General features: G+C 60.9%; 1 protein-coding gene across 6 annotated transcripts in view; it reads right to left on the bottom strand.

The window, feature by feature from the left end:
• Positions 1-10,532: 10,532 nt before the first annotated feature.
• The window catches only part of UGT8 (UDP glycosyltransferase 8), a 61,410-nt gene continuing 56,216 nt past the window's right edge, over positions 10,533-15,726 (bottom strand). For all 6 annotated transcript variants that reach the window (XM_070416885.1, XM_070416879.1, XM_070416880.1 and 3 more), the window contains 2 exons: positions 14,221-14,440; positions 10,533-12,902 (listed from right to left, as the gene is read on the bottom strand). In XM_070416885.1, the coding sequence (XP_070272986.1) occupies positions 12,539-12,902; positions 14,221-14,440 (584 nt within the window). In that variant the 3' untranslated portion in view covers positions 10,533-12,538. The remainder of the gene's footprint in view (positions 12,903-14,220; positions 14,441-15,726) is intronic.

Here is a 15,726-nt window from a genome sequence, read left to right as displayed (position 1 = left end):
GGTCACACCCTGGGAAGCCTGGTGCACAGAGCTGTCCCCTGGAGGTCATGACCCTGAGGGATGAGAGGGTAGGGTCAAGGTCACACCCTGGGAAGCCTGGTGCACAGAGCTGTCCCCTGGAGGTCAGAGCCCCACGTGGTCCTGCTGGGAGTGGGCACCAGCACCTGGTGAAGGTGAGCCTCCTGGAAGGGGGACCCTGAGCCCGGGCTGCTCACCTGAGCTCCTGGTGAGCCGGACAGGGCCAGGGCAGGGTTCTCAACGACACACAGCGGCCAGGGTGCCGCTCCTCCCAGCAGCCACGGGACTGATGCTGGTGGCTGTCAGGCTGCCTTTAAGGGGCCACATGGAGCTGGGACCTGCCATGACTGAGTCGTCCCGCGACTGTCTCTTGGGGAGCAGCACAGGCCCCTCCACCTTCAAGGGCACACGGGGTTCGTGTGTCTCTGGGCTGATGGCAGCATCGCACCACGAAGACCTCCCAGCACCTTGACCAGCTGCAAAAGAACTAAGACTCCAACCTCCAGGTGCAGGACTCACACCCCCCCCCCCCCGCCCCCCGGAATACCTCACAGGCCTGGCCTCGGAGGCCCTCTCTCCGAGGCCCAGGACCCGCAGTTCAGCTGCACGGCGGTTTCTGAAAGTGCGCGGAGCCCGGAGCACGGACCGTACGTTCACTGAGGACCACTCGGACCTCCGGGTCCGGGGAGGAGACGCGCTCCCGGCCTCGGTTCATGGACGTGAAGAGCTGCTGGGTAAGGAGGAGGCGAATCCCATCCCCCCAACATCACCCCTGCTCCTGGCCGCAGGGTCCCCAAACAGACTCCAACTGCGAGAAGCTGGATGACTACAGCTTTACCCCGTCTCTCCTCCTCCCCCTCATTCAATTTGTTTTTTTGTGTGTGAATCCTCACCTGAGGGTAGTTTTTGCATTGATTTTTTTTTTTTTTTTGAGAGAGTGGAAGGGAGGAAGGCAAGGAGGGCGGGGAGAGAGAAAAACATGGGTATGAGAGAGACACATCGATCAGTTGCCTCCTGTACGGCCGCGATGGAACCTGCCACCCAGGCACGTGCCCTTGACAGGAATCGAACCCTTGACCCTCCAGCGAGCAGGCGGCCGCTCTAACCACTGAGCTCACCAGCCAGGGCCGTGCCTTCCCTATTCAAGTGTCTATTCATGTTCGGGGCAGAACAGAACATGGGGGACCCGCTGCAGCGATCAGACTGTGGGTCCTGCTCGTCACCGGGACGGCTCTGCTCTGAGCAGAAGCACCGCCTCCCCCGGCTGGGAGCCGCCGCCTGGGAACACGGCCCATCCTCCTTCCGGAACCGCCCGTCACGATGGAGGGACTCACCACGTCGTGGCCAAGACGACCTCGTCCCGGGGGCACCCGCTCTTCCCACCCCGGCCCCTCCTGCCTGTGATCTGGTCCTGGGCGCCCGGAGGTCCCCCTCTGTGACCCCCCCACAGCCCGCATGACCTGTAACCTGTACGATTATCCCTGTCCGCTTCCCATGCCTGTAACTCCTTCTCCCCATAGAAGCAGCTGGCGTGTGGGGGGCAGAGCAGATGTCTGTGGTGACCTGCTGCTCCCCCTGCTGCCGGCAGGACTGGGATAACCGCTCACAGAGGATCCAGCCCTCTCTCTGCTGAGTTGGCTCAGGTGGTGACAGGCGCCCGGACCCCTTGGCTGTCGGTGACATTGCGACCAGGACTGCGAACAGCAGGTTCAGGTTGGAGAGCTGGTGCCAGGAGTCCAGGCCAGGCACCCTCTCCGCTCCTCGGGGGGAAGTGGCAGGGGCACCCCCATCCCGTTCCTGTGGGTGTGGATGGCAGAGTCGCCTCCTGGATGCTGGCCTGTGCCCGCTGGGCCCACAGCCAGCTCCCCGGCGGCACAGGTGCCTTCAGGCCCTGCCCGCTGCATGCCCGCCGCCAGCAGGAGGTCAGGGCTGCACGAGGAGAGGGTGCCTCTCTCCCACGTTTCTGTGCGTGTCTTACGGCCGGGGGGTGGGGTGCAGTGGCTCCTGGGGCCGAAGCCGCCCTCGGGAAAGGCTGCCAGGAACCAGCAGGGGCGTCGGAAGGCCGCACGGCACGGCCGAGACCCAACACACGCAAGAGACATCTGCACAGAGCCGCCCAACGGGCACAGGGAGGGCATAAAGGGCAGAGCTGAGTCCTGGCGTCCGGCCGGGGGCCCATTAGCGTCTCAGGAGACTAAATGGTTAAAAATCACAGCCCTTCTCCCCACCAGCACTCCCCAAGGTCGTTCCCCAAGGTCATTCCCCAAGGTCGTTCCCCAAGGTTGCACAGGGCAAAGCCACCCCAGCACAAAGCAGAGCAGGAAGGAAAGAGAACAGGCCCTAAGCAGCCCCGGCGCTGGTCCCGGGGGGCGGGGAGAGCCTTCAGTCAAGAGCCCCCCTTTCCGGTGGGGGCGGTGGCTCGGGGACCCTCACACCACACACGGAATGAGCAGGAAAAGGGGAACACGGGCAATGTGACGGCTGACAGAGGTGAGCGCTAACGCACCCCACACTCGGAGGGGACAGGAGACGGGGTCGGCGACCGCGGGACTCACACGGACACGACGGGAAGAAAACGTTAAACTGCGATGCACGCGCCTTAAAGGCCAGTGACACGGGGCGATGCGTTTGCCGACACACGGGCAGGCTGATGGCCATCCCAGAAACGTGTAAATCCTGACGGACGCACGGAAACTGCGACTAAAGGCCTCGCTGGTGAAGAATGAACATCAGAAGGAAACTGAAGCCACTGGCCACGGAGCCGAAGAAGGAAAAGCGAAGTCCCGTCCTCACGCTGCCTGGGGGGCGCCGGCGCTGCGAGCCTGGGAACCCCGAGGCCTTGGGCACCGGCCACACTCCGAGCCACAGCCCTCCTCACGGACCAGCTGCGGCCAGACCTCCTCCTGACTCACCAGCCGCGGCCACAGCCCTCTCCCTGACTGACCAGACGCGGCCACAGCCCTCTCCCTGACTCACCAGCCGCAGCCACAGCCCTCTCCCTGACTGACCAGCCGCGGCCACAGCCCTCTCCCTGACTCACCAGCCGCAGCCACAGCCCTCTCCCTGACTGACCAGCCGTGGCCACAGCCCTCTCCCTGACTCACCAGCCACGGCCACAGCCCTCTCCCTGACTCACCAGCCGTGGCCACAGCCCTCTCCCTGACTCACCAGCCACGGCCACAGCCCTCTCCCTGACTCACCAGCCGTGGCCACAGCCCTCTCCCTGACTCACCAGCCGTGGCCACAGCCCTCTCCCTGACTCACCAGCCACGGCGCAGGCAGCTGTCCGGGTCAATCACGCCCACGTCCCACAAGCACACTCACAAACCTGCTCCTAAAAACATCTCCGTAACAGTGAGCGGGAAAGAGTCCAACAACACCATGCACCTTCTCATGTCGCCAGACACATGCAGCGGCTCAGTCAGCCCTGACACGGACCCTCGGAGGGGCCAGAGCTGGCGATGCAGCCCTCAGCCATGTGGAGAGCGTGTGCACGCAGTGCCGGGTGGGAAACGCTAGACAAACAGGGAAATTTACATGCGTGCAGAGCCGTGAGCTACGTGGAGAAAGACGGTGTCGACACTTTGACAAGACGAGAACACGTGCTCTAAATGCTAAAGCACTGTCTTGGCAGCTCTGCGGGATGGTGTTGTTCTGTCTTCGTTTCTCCAGCTATTAGCTGTGCACCCCGCCTTCCACTCCGGCACCTGCCAGCCTGTGCGTGGGGACCTGCCCCACAAGCGCTGTGGGGGCGCACCTGCCGCCGAGGGTGCCGGCAGCTTCAAGAAGACAAACACCGCCCTGGCCGGTGTGGCTAAGTGGATAGAGCGTCAGCCTGCGGACTGAAGGGTCCTGGGTTCAATTCCCGGTCAGGGCACGTGCCCTGGTTGCAGGCTCGATCCCCAGTGCGGGGCGTGCAGGAGGCAGCGGATCCGTGATCTTCTCTCATCATTGATGTTTCTCTCTCCCTCCCTCTCCCTTCCTCTCCGAAATCAATAAAAAAAAGATTTTTAAAAAGAGACATGAACTCACCATCTCCTGGCAAAGGGAAGGCCCAAGAACCACAGAGGACGAGAAGCAGAGAGGAGGGAAGCAGGACAGAGGGGCCGGAAAGCCGAGGGGGGCGTGGGCGGACATGTCCTCCAGCCCCGGACCCTCCACTGCAGGCCCGTCCCCCCTCAGCACTCCCCACCCCAGAGACACCGAGGGCCCCAGGGTCTCCGCTCTGCTGGAGGGGAGCTCTCCCCGCCCCTTCCCACAGGGACAGGCGGCCATGGCTGGAAAACCTTCAGGAGGCACCAGGCACGTGGGTAAAACCGCCCTGTGACACACAGTGTAAGCTCCGGGGTCCCCGCGCCCCACAGCCTCTCCCCGGGCAGTGCCTGGCTGTGAGCCGCCACCTCCCTACACACAGTGGGTGACACTCCACGCGAGGGAAATGCCTTTGCACGAATCGATAAAAACGATAGCTGACCCTAAAATTCTGACCACGGGTTTCACATAGGTTATTGCAAATCCATGCTCATCCGATATGAAGAAAACAGACAGCCCTGGCTGGCGTGGCTCCGTGGATAGAGTGCCACCCTCGGATTAAAGGGTCCTGGGTTCGATTCCAGTCCGGGACGCATGCCTCCGTGGCAGGCTCCAACCCCGGCCGAGGGCCGCGTGCGGGAGGCGACTAATCGGTGTGTCTCTCTCACATGGATGCTTCTCTCTCTGTCTCTCCCACTCCGTCTCTAAATAAATAAATACATTTTTAAAATTATGATTAAAAGAAAACACATTTCCTGAGAAACCGAAGTCACATGTTACACCCTCTCTTCCACCCCGTCAGGCACAGGCGAATCCACAGCCAAGGGCAGACCTCACCTGATTCAATCGACACAGACACGTCCACGACGCAGATGCCGCTGGGAGAATCGAGTTTGAATTTTAAACGCCTGAAGCAATGACGCCAACTGGACAATTAGCAGAACTCCACTCCCTCTGGCCATACGTGAGCATGCCCGTCAGAGGCATGACTGCAGTGTTCTCTACTCTGGTAGGATTTTGTTCCAAAGAATAAATAACGCCAATACATGGTCCTAAAACTCAAAGAAGGCTGGGACTCAGAGGGAGCTGGAGTTTATCTGAGCCAATTTTTTAAAAATATATTTTACTGATTTTTTTACAGAAAGGAAGGGAGAAGGATAGAGAGTTAGAAACATCGATGAGAGAGAAACATCGATCAGCTGCCTCCTGCACACCCCCGACTGGGGATGTGCCCGCAACCAAGGTACATGCCCTTGACCGGAATTGAACCTGGGACCCTTCAGTCCGAAAGCCGACGCTCTATCCACTGAGCCAAACTGGTTAGGGCACCAATTTTTTTTTTTTAATTTAAACTCTTTACTGTTTAAAGTATTATCCATGTCTCCATTTCCCCCACTGACCTCTCCCCAGCCACCCCCACCCCCCAGCACAGGCCCTCACCCCGCTACTGTCTGTGTCCATGGCTAATGCTCGTACGCATGCATCCAAGTCCATTGGTTGCTCTCTTACCCCCTCCCCCATCCCACCCCACAGCCTCTCCCCGGCCTTCCAGCTGAGGTTGGACTGTCTGTTCGATGCTTCTGTGACTCTGGATCTATTTTTTGTTCATTAGATTCCACAAATGAGTGAGATCACCTGGTATTTATCTTTCTCCGACTGGTTTATTTCGCGTAGCATGATGCTCTCCAGGTCCATCCGTGCTGGTGGTAGGGCCAATATTTTGTTAAATGTATTTATATCGGTTTCACAGAGGAAGGGAGGGGAGAGATAGGAACATCAATGATGAGAGAGAGTGACTCATTGATCGGCTGCCTCCTGCACGCCCCCTACTGGGGATCGAGCCCGCTACCAGGGCATGTGCCCTGACAAGGAATCGAACCATGACCTCCTGGTTCATAGGCTGATGCTCAACCACTGAGCCCCACCGGTCAGGCTACACGAGTATTTTTATTCTAAAGATAAGGTTGAGGTTCAATGGTACTAAACAGTGCACCCCGATTTCTGTTAGACTCACATCTGGGCACAGGCTCTGACGTCTCCAGCACCTGTTTCTGCTACGGACTCAGCTCTCTGTGGGCTCCTTCATTAAAGATGTAGATAATCTTGTCCCTCACAGCTTACCAAAAACTGGAGACTCTGCTAGTTGACGAGTTATTTTGCTCAAATAACATAAAATGGAAACCTAGACTGAGAACATCTGCTGCCCCGATTATGTCTCTAGCCCAACACCCCCCACGGATTGTAATGGCACTGAAATATAATGACGGAGGGAGACTGTGGGAAACAGGAGACCCTGAGCCCAGGTCCGGACCACCTGCCAGCACGGAGGGCTGCCCAGACCTGGAGCAAACCCACATCCCAACATCACGGCAGAAAGCACATGCTTCGCTGATGAGCAAACCACTCTCCTTTTCATTCTCCACACACATTTCTCACAATCCTATTGAATAAAAGCCTGATATGCAAATCGACTGAACGGCAGAACAACCAGTCGCTATGACGTGCACTGACCACCAGGGGGCAGATGCTCGACGCAGGAGCTGCCCGCTAGTGGTCAGTGCGCTCCCACAGGGGGAGCACTGTTCAGCCAGAAGCCGGGCTCATGGCTGGTGAGTGTAGCAGTGGTGGCGGGAGCCTCTCCCACCTCCGGCAGTGCTAAGGAGCAGCGAGCAGGTGGGCAGTAAGGAGCGAGGGGTCCCGGACTGCAAGAGGGTGCAGGCCGAGCTGAGGGACCCCTACCCATGCATGAATTTCATGCACCAGGCCTCTAGTCTATAATAATAAAAGCATAATATGCTAATTAGACTGGGCGACCTTCCAGACGAAGCCAGAGCTGCGAGGGAAGCCCGGGTCCCTGGTGCCAGAGGGAAGCTGGTGCCGGCAGCTGGGGAAAGCAAGGTCTACTCTTGCACCCATTTCATGCATCGGGCCTCTCGTGCTATCTAATAAAAGGCTAATATGCAAATTGTCCCCTCGACCAGGAGTTCAATCAGGGGGCGGAGGCGGCTGGACAACAGCCCGCAGCCCCTCCCTGTGGCCGGCCCGGCCTGATTGGCCCTGATCGGGATGGTCTGGCCAGAATCCACCTGTGCACGAATTCGTGCACCAGGCCTCTAGTAAAATATAAAAATCTGCAGTAAGAGTTGCTTTCTCCCTTCTCTGCCTTCCCCTTTGTTCCCAGCCAGTTTTACAGTATTTTATGTTCTGGAAAAAAGCAGTTTACTAAGTTTCTCCTTTTTGTCCTAATCTCCAATTTATCTCAGCCTCTGACTTGACCTTGTCCAGCATTGGCTTCCTGACGCTTTGAAAAAGGGAAACCAGCAAATCTCTATGTCACCACCAGATGGCACCAAAGACTCGCTCATAACTTCAGCCGCCCAGCCTCAGCCTCAGCCACCGGGCTCCTGGGTGGAAAGTGCTCGTTCTGATTCTCAGCGCAGCCAGGAAGCCATCACCTGAGCGGCATGCTCCTCGCAGAATCAAACCCTCAATGCTTCAGTGATGTGTCACCACAGGCAACGACACCTTTAAACTATGTACCAGTCACTCAAGGTCATACTCATGCTCGCGCCTCCTGCACGCCCCCTACTGGGCATTAAGCACGCAACCCGGGCATGGGCCCTGGCCGGGAATCCAACTGGGACCTCCTGGTGCACGGGGCAATGCTCAACCACTGAGCCACACAGGCCGGGCAGGATGGAACAAACATCCTATATAATAAAAGCCTAATATGCTAAGTGTCTGGTTGTCTGGTTGGCCATTCAACCAATCAAAGCGTAATATGCTAATGATATGCTAAGGCCGCTCAACCGCTCGCTATGATGTGCACTGACCACCAGGGGGCAGACAGTCAACTGGTCAAACAGTCGCTATGATGTGCACTGACCACCAGGGGGAACATGTTCCGACCGGTAAGTTAGCTTGCTGCTGGGGTCCAGCCTATCAGGTCTGAGCAAGACGGGCCAGACAGACCCTGTAGCCCTCCCACGGTCCCTCCCCAGCTGGCCAACCTCCAGCATCCCTCCCTGGCCCCGATTGTGCACCGGTGGGGTCCCTTGGCCTGGCTTGCGCCCTCTCCCAATCCGGGCTGAGGGACCCCCCCCACTCAAATGCACAAATTTCATGCACTGAGGCCTCTAGTCGACAAGAAAACCAGATTTTTGCTTTAATCCCACCCAAGGATATTTCCCAATGATCTTAGAGAACGTGACATCGATCGATGGCCTCCCATGTCGCCAGCAGTGTTGTTCCCGGCACCGTGAGGCCCGTGGAAGCCAAAGCTTCGCTTGTTCCAGCTCCGATGTGCACGTCGGCTCGGTACCTGCTGTCCCCCTGGGACAGGGTCGTGCCCCCGCCTGGCTGGGCTGCGCATCCTCAGCGGGTCCACCCCGCTGGTCTCTGAATGACCTGACCACTCGCTCCGATGCCTACCCCGTCATTCGCGTCTGTGTTGTTCCTAGAGCCAAACCCACACCCACGTCCTGCTGTTCTCCGCCTGCCTCAGCATCGCCAGCCGGGACGGGTGCTCTGGGCCATGGGAACCGGGGTTTGGGGTGTCCATCGGGCTTTCTCCCCAACATGGTCGCTAAAACATCCCTCTGACCAGCGTGTGATGTCTTTTCTGCCCCAGACTCCGCAGACACCCTTCAGCGTTCACTCCCTGCCTCCTGTTGTGCTAACATTGCGGAGTCTCCCCTCTGTTAACCTGGGTGTCATCTGCAAAGCTGCCTTCATTCACACGTGATCAAATGTGTCTTCATTGACAGCCTCAGCCCTTCGTCTGTCCTCTCACCGTCCCCTGAGCCCGTGCCCTAAGCACCACCTGCGTTAAAACACAACCAAGGTCATTTCTGTGCTGGAGGGCTGGGCGCTGTGTGTGTGTGGGGGGGGGGGGGGGCAGGTGGAGAGGCCACGCCCGTGTCACAGGGGCACCCAGGGAGCAGCCGGGGCGGAGGGTGTGGGCAGGGCGGACAGCTGCCCTCTGAGCACAGGGCATGAGGTGACCTGCCTCCTGCGGTTGTTTTGCTGAATTACAAGAAGAGGCAGGTGGGTGCAGGGGATTGTGGGAGGCAAGGTTCAGACACAGACACCCACTGACCAGCGGCCATGAGCTCAGGCCCCCGGGCACAGCCAGGCTCCCAGCACCTGCCAGTGACCACGTCCATCAAGCATGTCAAACTCAAAGGCTAACACGGTCCAAATAAACAAGGCATGTGGCCCACGGGCCACGAGTTTGACATGTTTGGTGTACATCGTGGGTCTCTCCGTGGATGTGGTCTGGCAAGTGCCTGGCAGTTCACAGGTCACCCTGCTGTCCAGTGGACACCACCCAGCAGCCCCCCACCCAATGGCCCCCACCCAGCAGCCCCCACTCAGCAGCCCCCCCAGCACCCCCCAAGCAACCCCCACCAGCCCCCCCCACCCAGCATCCCCACCCACAGCCTCTCAGCAGCCCCCCCCCGCCCCCGCAGCCCCCTGGTCCGGGGGATAAAGTCCTCTTCAGTTCGCTCCAGATGTGGATGTCAAACAAGGCACCCACAGTTTACAAACGTGAGGCCCACACACGGTCTCACAACCACCCACTTCCTCCCGGTGACCCCAGGGCTGTTCTCTGCCCCAGGATGTCTGACTAGGGGTCAGACTGGCCTGTGGCCACTCAGCCTGTGGCAGGCGGGCTCGGGCAGGCCAGACTGTCGGGTCTGAGCACAGCGCGGTCTCGACAGGAGCAGATGAAGGGCCCAGGTGCCCACCTGGTTCCCCAGCCGCCCCACCCTGTCCGGGCGGAGGGCGCAGGGCAGGTGTCTCATCCCACACGTGGTCTGGAGGTCCAGCGCTGGGGCTGGCCTGCTGGACAGGGTGTCGTGTGTCCCCACCTGGCTCAGGTGCAAATGTCGGGGGCGGGGGCGTGCAGAGCAGATTCCTGGGGTCACACCCAGGCTGAGCTGGTAAACACTAGAGACTGTCCCAGAACACGGTCCCTGAGGCCCCGGCATGAGGACGGCCCCATCGTAAAGCAGTCCCTCTCCCCCAGAGCCTCCAGCTCCCCTCACTTCAGGCAGAACCACTGCGGCCCAGCCGGCGTGCTCGGTGGTTGAGCCTCGACCTAGGAGCCAGGAGGTCACGGTTCGATTCCCAGTCAGGGCACATGCCCGGGTTGTGAGCTCCATCCCCAGTGTGGGGCGTGCAGGAGGCAGCAGATCCATGATTCTCTCTCATCGTTGATGTTTCCATCTCTCTCTCCCTCTCCCTTCCTCTCTGAAATCAATAACAATATATTTAAAAAAACACCACTGTGGTCCCGGGTGTGGCCCCTCGGGCCGATGCCTCGCCCTCCCCGTCCACCCCGCCCACCCCGTCCCCGAGCAGGGAGCCGAGTCTCGCTCAGGACGGCAGGCGCGTTGGTGTCCTGCTCCCGTGTGGTGTGACCACGAAGAGCCGTGGGATATCCGTGCCGGCTCCTTTTAAAAGCAAATGAGCGAAAACCTTCCTGAAAACGTTCTTTATTAGCGAGTCTCGTGCACGTGTGGGAAACCTGAACCCAATCTGTCTGTCAACACTGGCTAACAACCCGCTGACCAGGAAAACAGCAGCCATCGGCCAACAGCGACCTTAACAGTTCCAACTCCGGGACGAGGTTAGGGTCCGCGCGGGGTCTCTCGGGGGAACAGGTCCCCGCGGCAGTAAACATTCCCACGCGTGACAAACCGCTTCCCGCACACACACAGAAACCTGGGGACCCGTCTCAAACGCGCTGGTCACGGACATACTGCGGCGAAACAAAACCTGAATAGAAATTGCTGTAAAACGAACCCTGAAGAGAACTGTACCCGATGCCTTTCTCCGTGGTGAGTCCCGTGTTTTGGTAAGTGTGTCGCAGGGAGGTGTTGCTCGTCCCCGGGGGGTGCTCACTGACGGCGTCATCCCAGCTCCTGGCGCGCTCGAAGCCCGTCACGCCCGCCGCTCACGGCCTGTGTGCCCCCCCCCACTCCGCTCACGGCAGCTTCGCGGGGAGACGGCGACGGGGGGCCCGTGGGCTGCGGGCATCACGCCGCTTCCTCCAGGGCTCAGAGCGCGACGCGTGTGGGCGAGGAAGCCGCGTGTTTCTGCGCGCAGCTCTGCGGCTCCCGGCGGGGCGTGAGGTCCCGTCATGGCGCACGCGGAGGCGACGACCGCGGTCAGGGTGTCACCGTCTTCCCGCGTTCGCGCACATCATCAGGGCGCCGGTGTGTCTCCACGCTCAGCTGTCAGACACGGGGCCAAAGCGTCAATAAATAAAGCCGCCAAGTGCAAACGCCAAGTAAACAGAACGACCTCAAATGGCCGGGAGTGGCGCGGGGTGTCGGGCCTGGGGGTCCCGCGTCACCCCAGTTCCGTGCGAGGAGGAGGCCGCCGTCACCGTCACTGTCCCGCCCGGTGCTGGGGGCAGGCGGGGGCGGGAGGCGAACAGGAACTCATCCCCAAACTCGGTGTCTCGGCAGGTGTGATGTCCGTCGCCTCCACGTGCCACGTGACGTCTGAACGGACACGGTCCCACGGAGCGAGGACAGAATGGGACCCGCACGGGCCCCGGGTGAGAATCTCACGTTGGCACCTCCGTGGCATAGACTGTGGCCCAGACGGCGAGGGGCGGCGAGGGTGGCTGTGAAGTTAACGTTTTGGAGCGGTCACACCTGACAAGGCACCAGGCAGAGGGACGAGGCGCCAGGACGCCGGCCCGTCCCCTCTCACGCTCCCGGGCTGACCCGCTCCGGCCCAGCCGCAACATCACCACAGGCAACACGCCGCCAGCGTGGCAACAGCGTGAAGTTCTTCCGGCCGATTCCCGGGCCGGCAAACCGAGCATGACGACCATTCACATGTTTACTTAATGGTCCGCTTTCCCCCAGAGGCGTCCACAGTCCGTGGGAAAAGGAAGACAAGAAACCAAAAAGCCTAAAACAAGCAAAAAACACAACGGAGTCCAAAAGCCGGGCCCTCGTCTTTCCGTTTCTTCCGGGCGTCGGGTGGAGGGACAGGTTGTTGGCGAGTGTCCTGAGTTTGCAGATTAAATTCCGGGAGAGGAACGGCCGATGCGGACAGCCCCTCTGCTTCATTCCTGAATGCGCTGCGCCCTGCACAACCGTGGACGCAGCCGGACCACACTGCCCTCGGGGAACACACGCTCTCACGCACGCACACGGGTCGGGGAAGCACACGCGTGTCAGGGCTCGGAACTACAACTGACACGGGCACTGGGCAGACTTCAATCATTAAGGCTCCTCACGGGTCCGGAGCCACTCGGGCAGCATGGGTGTCGGAGTAAAACACGTTTTGCATGTTAGGTCGGTGATTCCGCAGCCGCCGACGCACAGGGTCGCGTTAGTGGATCAGAGAGGGGGTTAGAACTGCTCGCTGACGGCTCTCGGGGTTAGACTACGGGCAGCAGCGATGCGGGCCACGGGGGCCACGGGGGCCACGGGGCCACGGGCCACGGGCCACAGGCCACGGCTCACTTGGACTTCTTGTCGTGCGGGACGTGGCCGTTCCTCTTGCACCTGCCGTTCAGGACCCCGTTGGCATGATGTCCGTTGGCAGCGCCGGGCCTGCGCCGGGCCCAGCAGCGGCAGGCCAGCCGGCAGGTGAGCGGCGCGGCCCAGGCCAGCAGGGCGCCGAGCAGGGCGGCGGCGAGCAGCAGCACAGCGGCCACATCCAGCAGGAAGTACTGCCAGAAGGACAGCTGGTAGACGGCGGCCTGCAGGTGGCGGGCGCCACGGTGGCGCAGGATGTACTCGATCCAGTACACGGTCCGCTCCACGGGGTGCCCGGGCTGGTCCCGGTGGATCTCAGACAGCTGCCGGGCCCGCCTGCGGAAGCTGCGGGAGGAACATGAGTGACCAGGCGCTCGCGCCACCGCGACCTGAGCGGGAGGGCAACAGGTGTGCACCGCCCGGTCCCAGCCAGGCGCTCTGCCCGCGCTGAGCACTGGCTCAGGTCAACATGACAGGTGGCCAGTGGACACCAGGGGTCTGGCTGTGGGCACGGCTGGTGCAGGCTCAGCAGTTCTGATGCAAACAAGTGTCCCCACCCCCGTGTCCCCACACCCGTGTCCCCGCACCCGAGTCCCCACACCAGCCAGGCCCCTCTGTGAGCCCTTCTCTTGGTACGAGGCCCATGTGACTCACATGCATTTCCTGGACAGAAAGTGCCTCCGGGGGAGTCCGGGCCCCAGGCTGGGCCGTGAGGACTCACTCCCCGTCCCCCCACCACTTGCTCCACATAATGAACCTCCAGATGCAGAAGAATCGCCAGCTCAGAGCGCAGCTCTCAGGAACCCATGCGGCCGGCCGGCCCGCGAGGAGGGAGGTGCCACGACCCCCGTCATGGGGGTGAGAAATGGAGGAACCTCCTCGGCACCTCGCAACCCCTCTTAACTGGAGCTCCCGGCTCAGGGTGCTGCTGACACCAGCCGGGCTCTTTAGCAACGGCCGCGTGTCAGTCCCTCCCGGCCACGGGCAGTGCCGGTCAGCAGCGACGGGACACCCGGCCAGCGCCTGAGGGCACGGGAGCCCTCCGGTCACTCTGCTCCGCTCCCCTCACTGTGGGGCAGGAACTCGCTCATTGCACAAACGCTCTGCCGTCCGGCACCCGGCATGTGGGAGCCGCCTGGTTTTAACAGTGCAACCTGCCCGGCCGGTGTGGCTCAGTGGTTGAGCATAGACCTATGAACCAGGAGGTCACAGTTCGATTCCCGGTCAGGGCACATGCCCGGGTGGCGGGCTCCATCCCCAGTGGGGGGCGTGCGGGAGGCAGCTGATCCATGAGTCTCTCATATCATTGATGTTTCTCTCTCTCTCCCTCCCTCTCTGAAATCAATAAAAATACATGTTTTTTTTTTAAAGGGGGGTCTGCTCCGTTATCACCCCTGAGGCCACTGTGCTGAGCTCAGCACACTCAGAGGTTCAACAACATGAGATGGGCTCTGACTACGCCTGGCCCGAGCGGTGCCGGTGCCGCCTGGTCACTGAGGCCCCGCGGCTCCCCTGCGCACCCCCCACCGGGAATGGGGGCGCAGGGCTGTTTTCACTCCCAACTCGCGGAGGACCTGCAGGAGGCGACCTGCCGGTGCCCACAGTGAGGGCGGCGCCCAGTGGCTGCTCCCTCCCCCGCCCCCCCAGCCAGCGGGCAGCTCACCTGGGGTCGGTGATAACCTGCACCAGGGCCGCGTGCAGCTCGGCCTCCGTCAGGGTCTTCCACTCCAGCAGGAGGCCCATGCCCTTGGCCTGCACGCGGGTCATCGTGTCATAGTGGTCGCCGAAGAGCGGGATGCCCACCACCGGGACGCCGTGGTACATGGTCTCGAAGATGCTGTTCAGGCCGCCGTGGCTGAGGAAGGCCTTGGCGTGGGGGTGCCCTGCGGAGCGGCGGCAGAGAGAGCGCCAACGCTGCGTCACGCCCGCCGGGCAGAGACTTACAGAAACCTCTGGGGCGCCGACACCCGGATAAACGGCTGCCCCCTCGGTGCCCCTGTGCGCGGCCACCACAGCCACTTGGCCCCGTGACTCCCGTTACTTACCGCCCTGGGAGGCCCTTCACGCCTACACGGTGGCCAGGAGGCCTTCCTCTTTCTCTCTAGCAATTTCGTTAAGAACACACACGTGACCACGGTGGGCTATGTCTGTTATAAATGCCGTTCAAGCAGCCAAGGTTGGGAGCTCTGAGAAGTTTATCCCAAGGTCCCCCCCAACACCAGCAGCCCCGACCACCCCCATGTGAGTGAGCTGCGCTGCACAAGAGTCCGCGGGAGCAGGAACGGCAGCTCATGCTCCTGAGGGCAGACGCGCGTCCTGGCGGAGCCAGTGCTGCCCACGCTGGAGCCGGCCCGTCTGTGAGAGCCGCTGTGGGGACTCGGGCTGGGGCCCGGGTGCTCGAGGAGCCCATGCTCCCAGGACACTGACCGGCCTGCGCACCTCCACACAGGCCACGTGGGCACCCCTCCCCCACACAGGCCACGTGGACAACCCCTCCCCCACACCAGGCCACGTGGGCAACCCTCCCCCACGCAGGCCACATTGGCACGCACACCGGCCCCTGTGGCCTTGGACTCGAGGGGCCCAGCCCCGCGCAGCCCCCAGCACCCAGCGGGTGGTCCTTCAGGGTCTGTCCCTCAACCACAGGACTTGCCCTCCCAGGGGACCCACACTCTCCCTGAAGGGAGCATGGCCCCAGGCCCAGCCTGGAGAGCAGGTGGCGCTGGGTGCACAGGGGGGACATCTCGGGGTCCCCCTGCTTACCCCAAGCACCCTCTGACCGCGGCCAGGAACAGTGTTTCAAAGATGCCTGGTGGTTTAGGGGGGATTTAGGCAGATGATCCGAATGAAGTCAAGGTAAGTGGACTGTGTCCTCGGCCTCTGCTTGTCTTTGGTTGTCAGCTCATGAGTAACCTTAACTGTCTCTGTAATACAACTGTGACGCAAACCTACATTCTCACTGTGTTAACTACGGCTGTAGGCCCTTAGTCTGATGAGGTGTAACTTCACTCCCTGCTAATCTGCTTAGTCATACAGACTATGTGATTGTTTAAGTGTATTTTTCAGGAAATCAACATGAGTGACCGGTCTAAAACTTCGCATTTATAGGCCCAAATGATTGGCCTCTGCAAAGTATTTTCCAACAAATGAAGATCGGCCTTGCTGTGAC

Source organism: Myotis yumanensis, unplaced genomic scaffold (genome assembly GCF_028538775.1).
Source record: "Myotis yumanensis isolate MYYU_CA2020_CCGP unplaced genomic scaffold, mMyoYum1.0.hap1 SCAF_5, whole genome shotgun sequence".
Taxonomy (NCBI): Eukaryota; Metazoa; Chordata; class Mammalia; order Chiroptera; family Vespertilionidae; genus Myotis; species Myotis yumanensis.
This window is presented reverse-complemented; position numbering and strand designations above follow the sequence as displayed.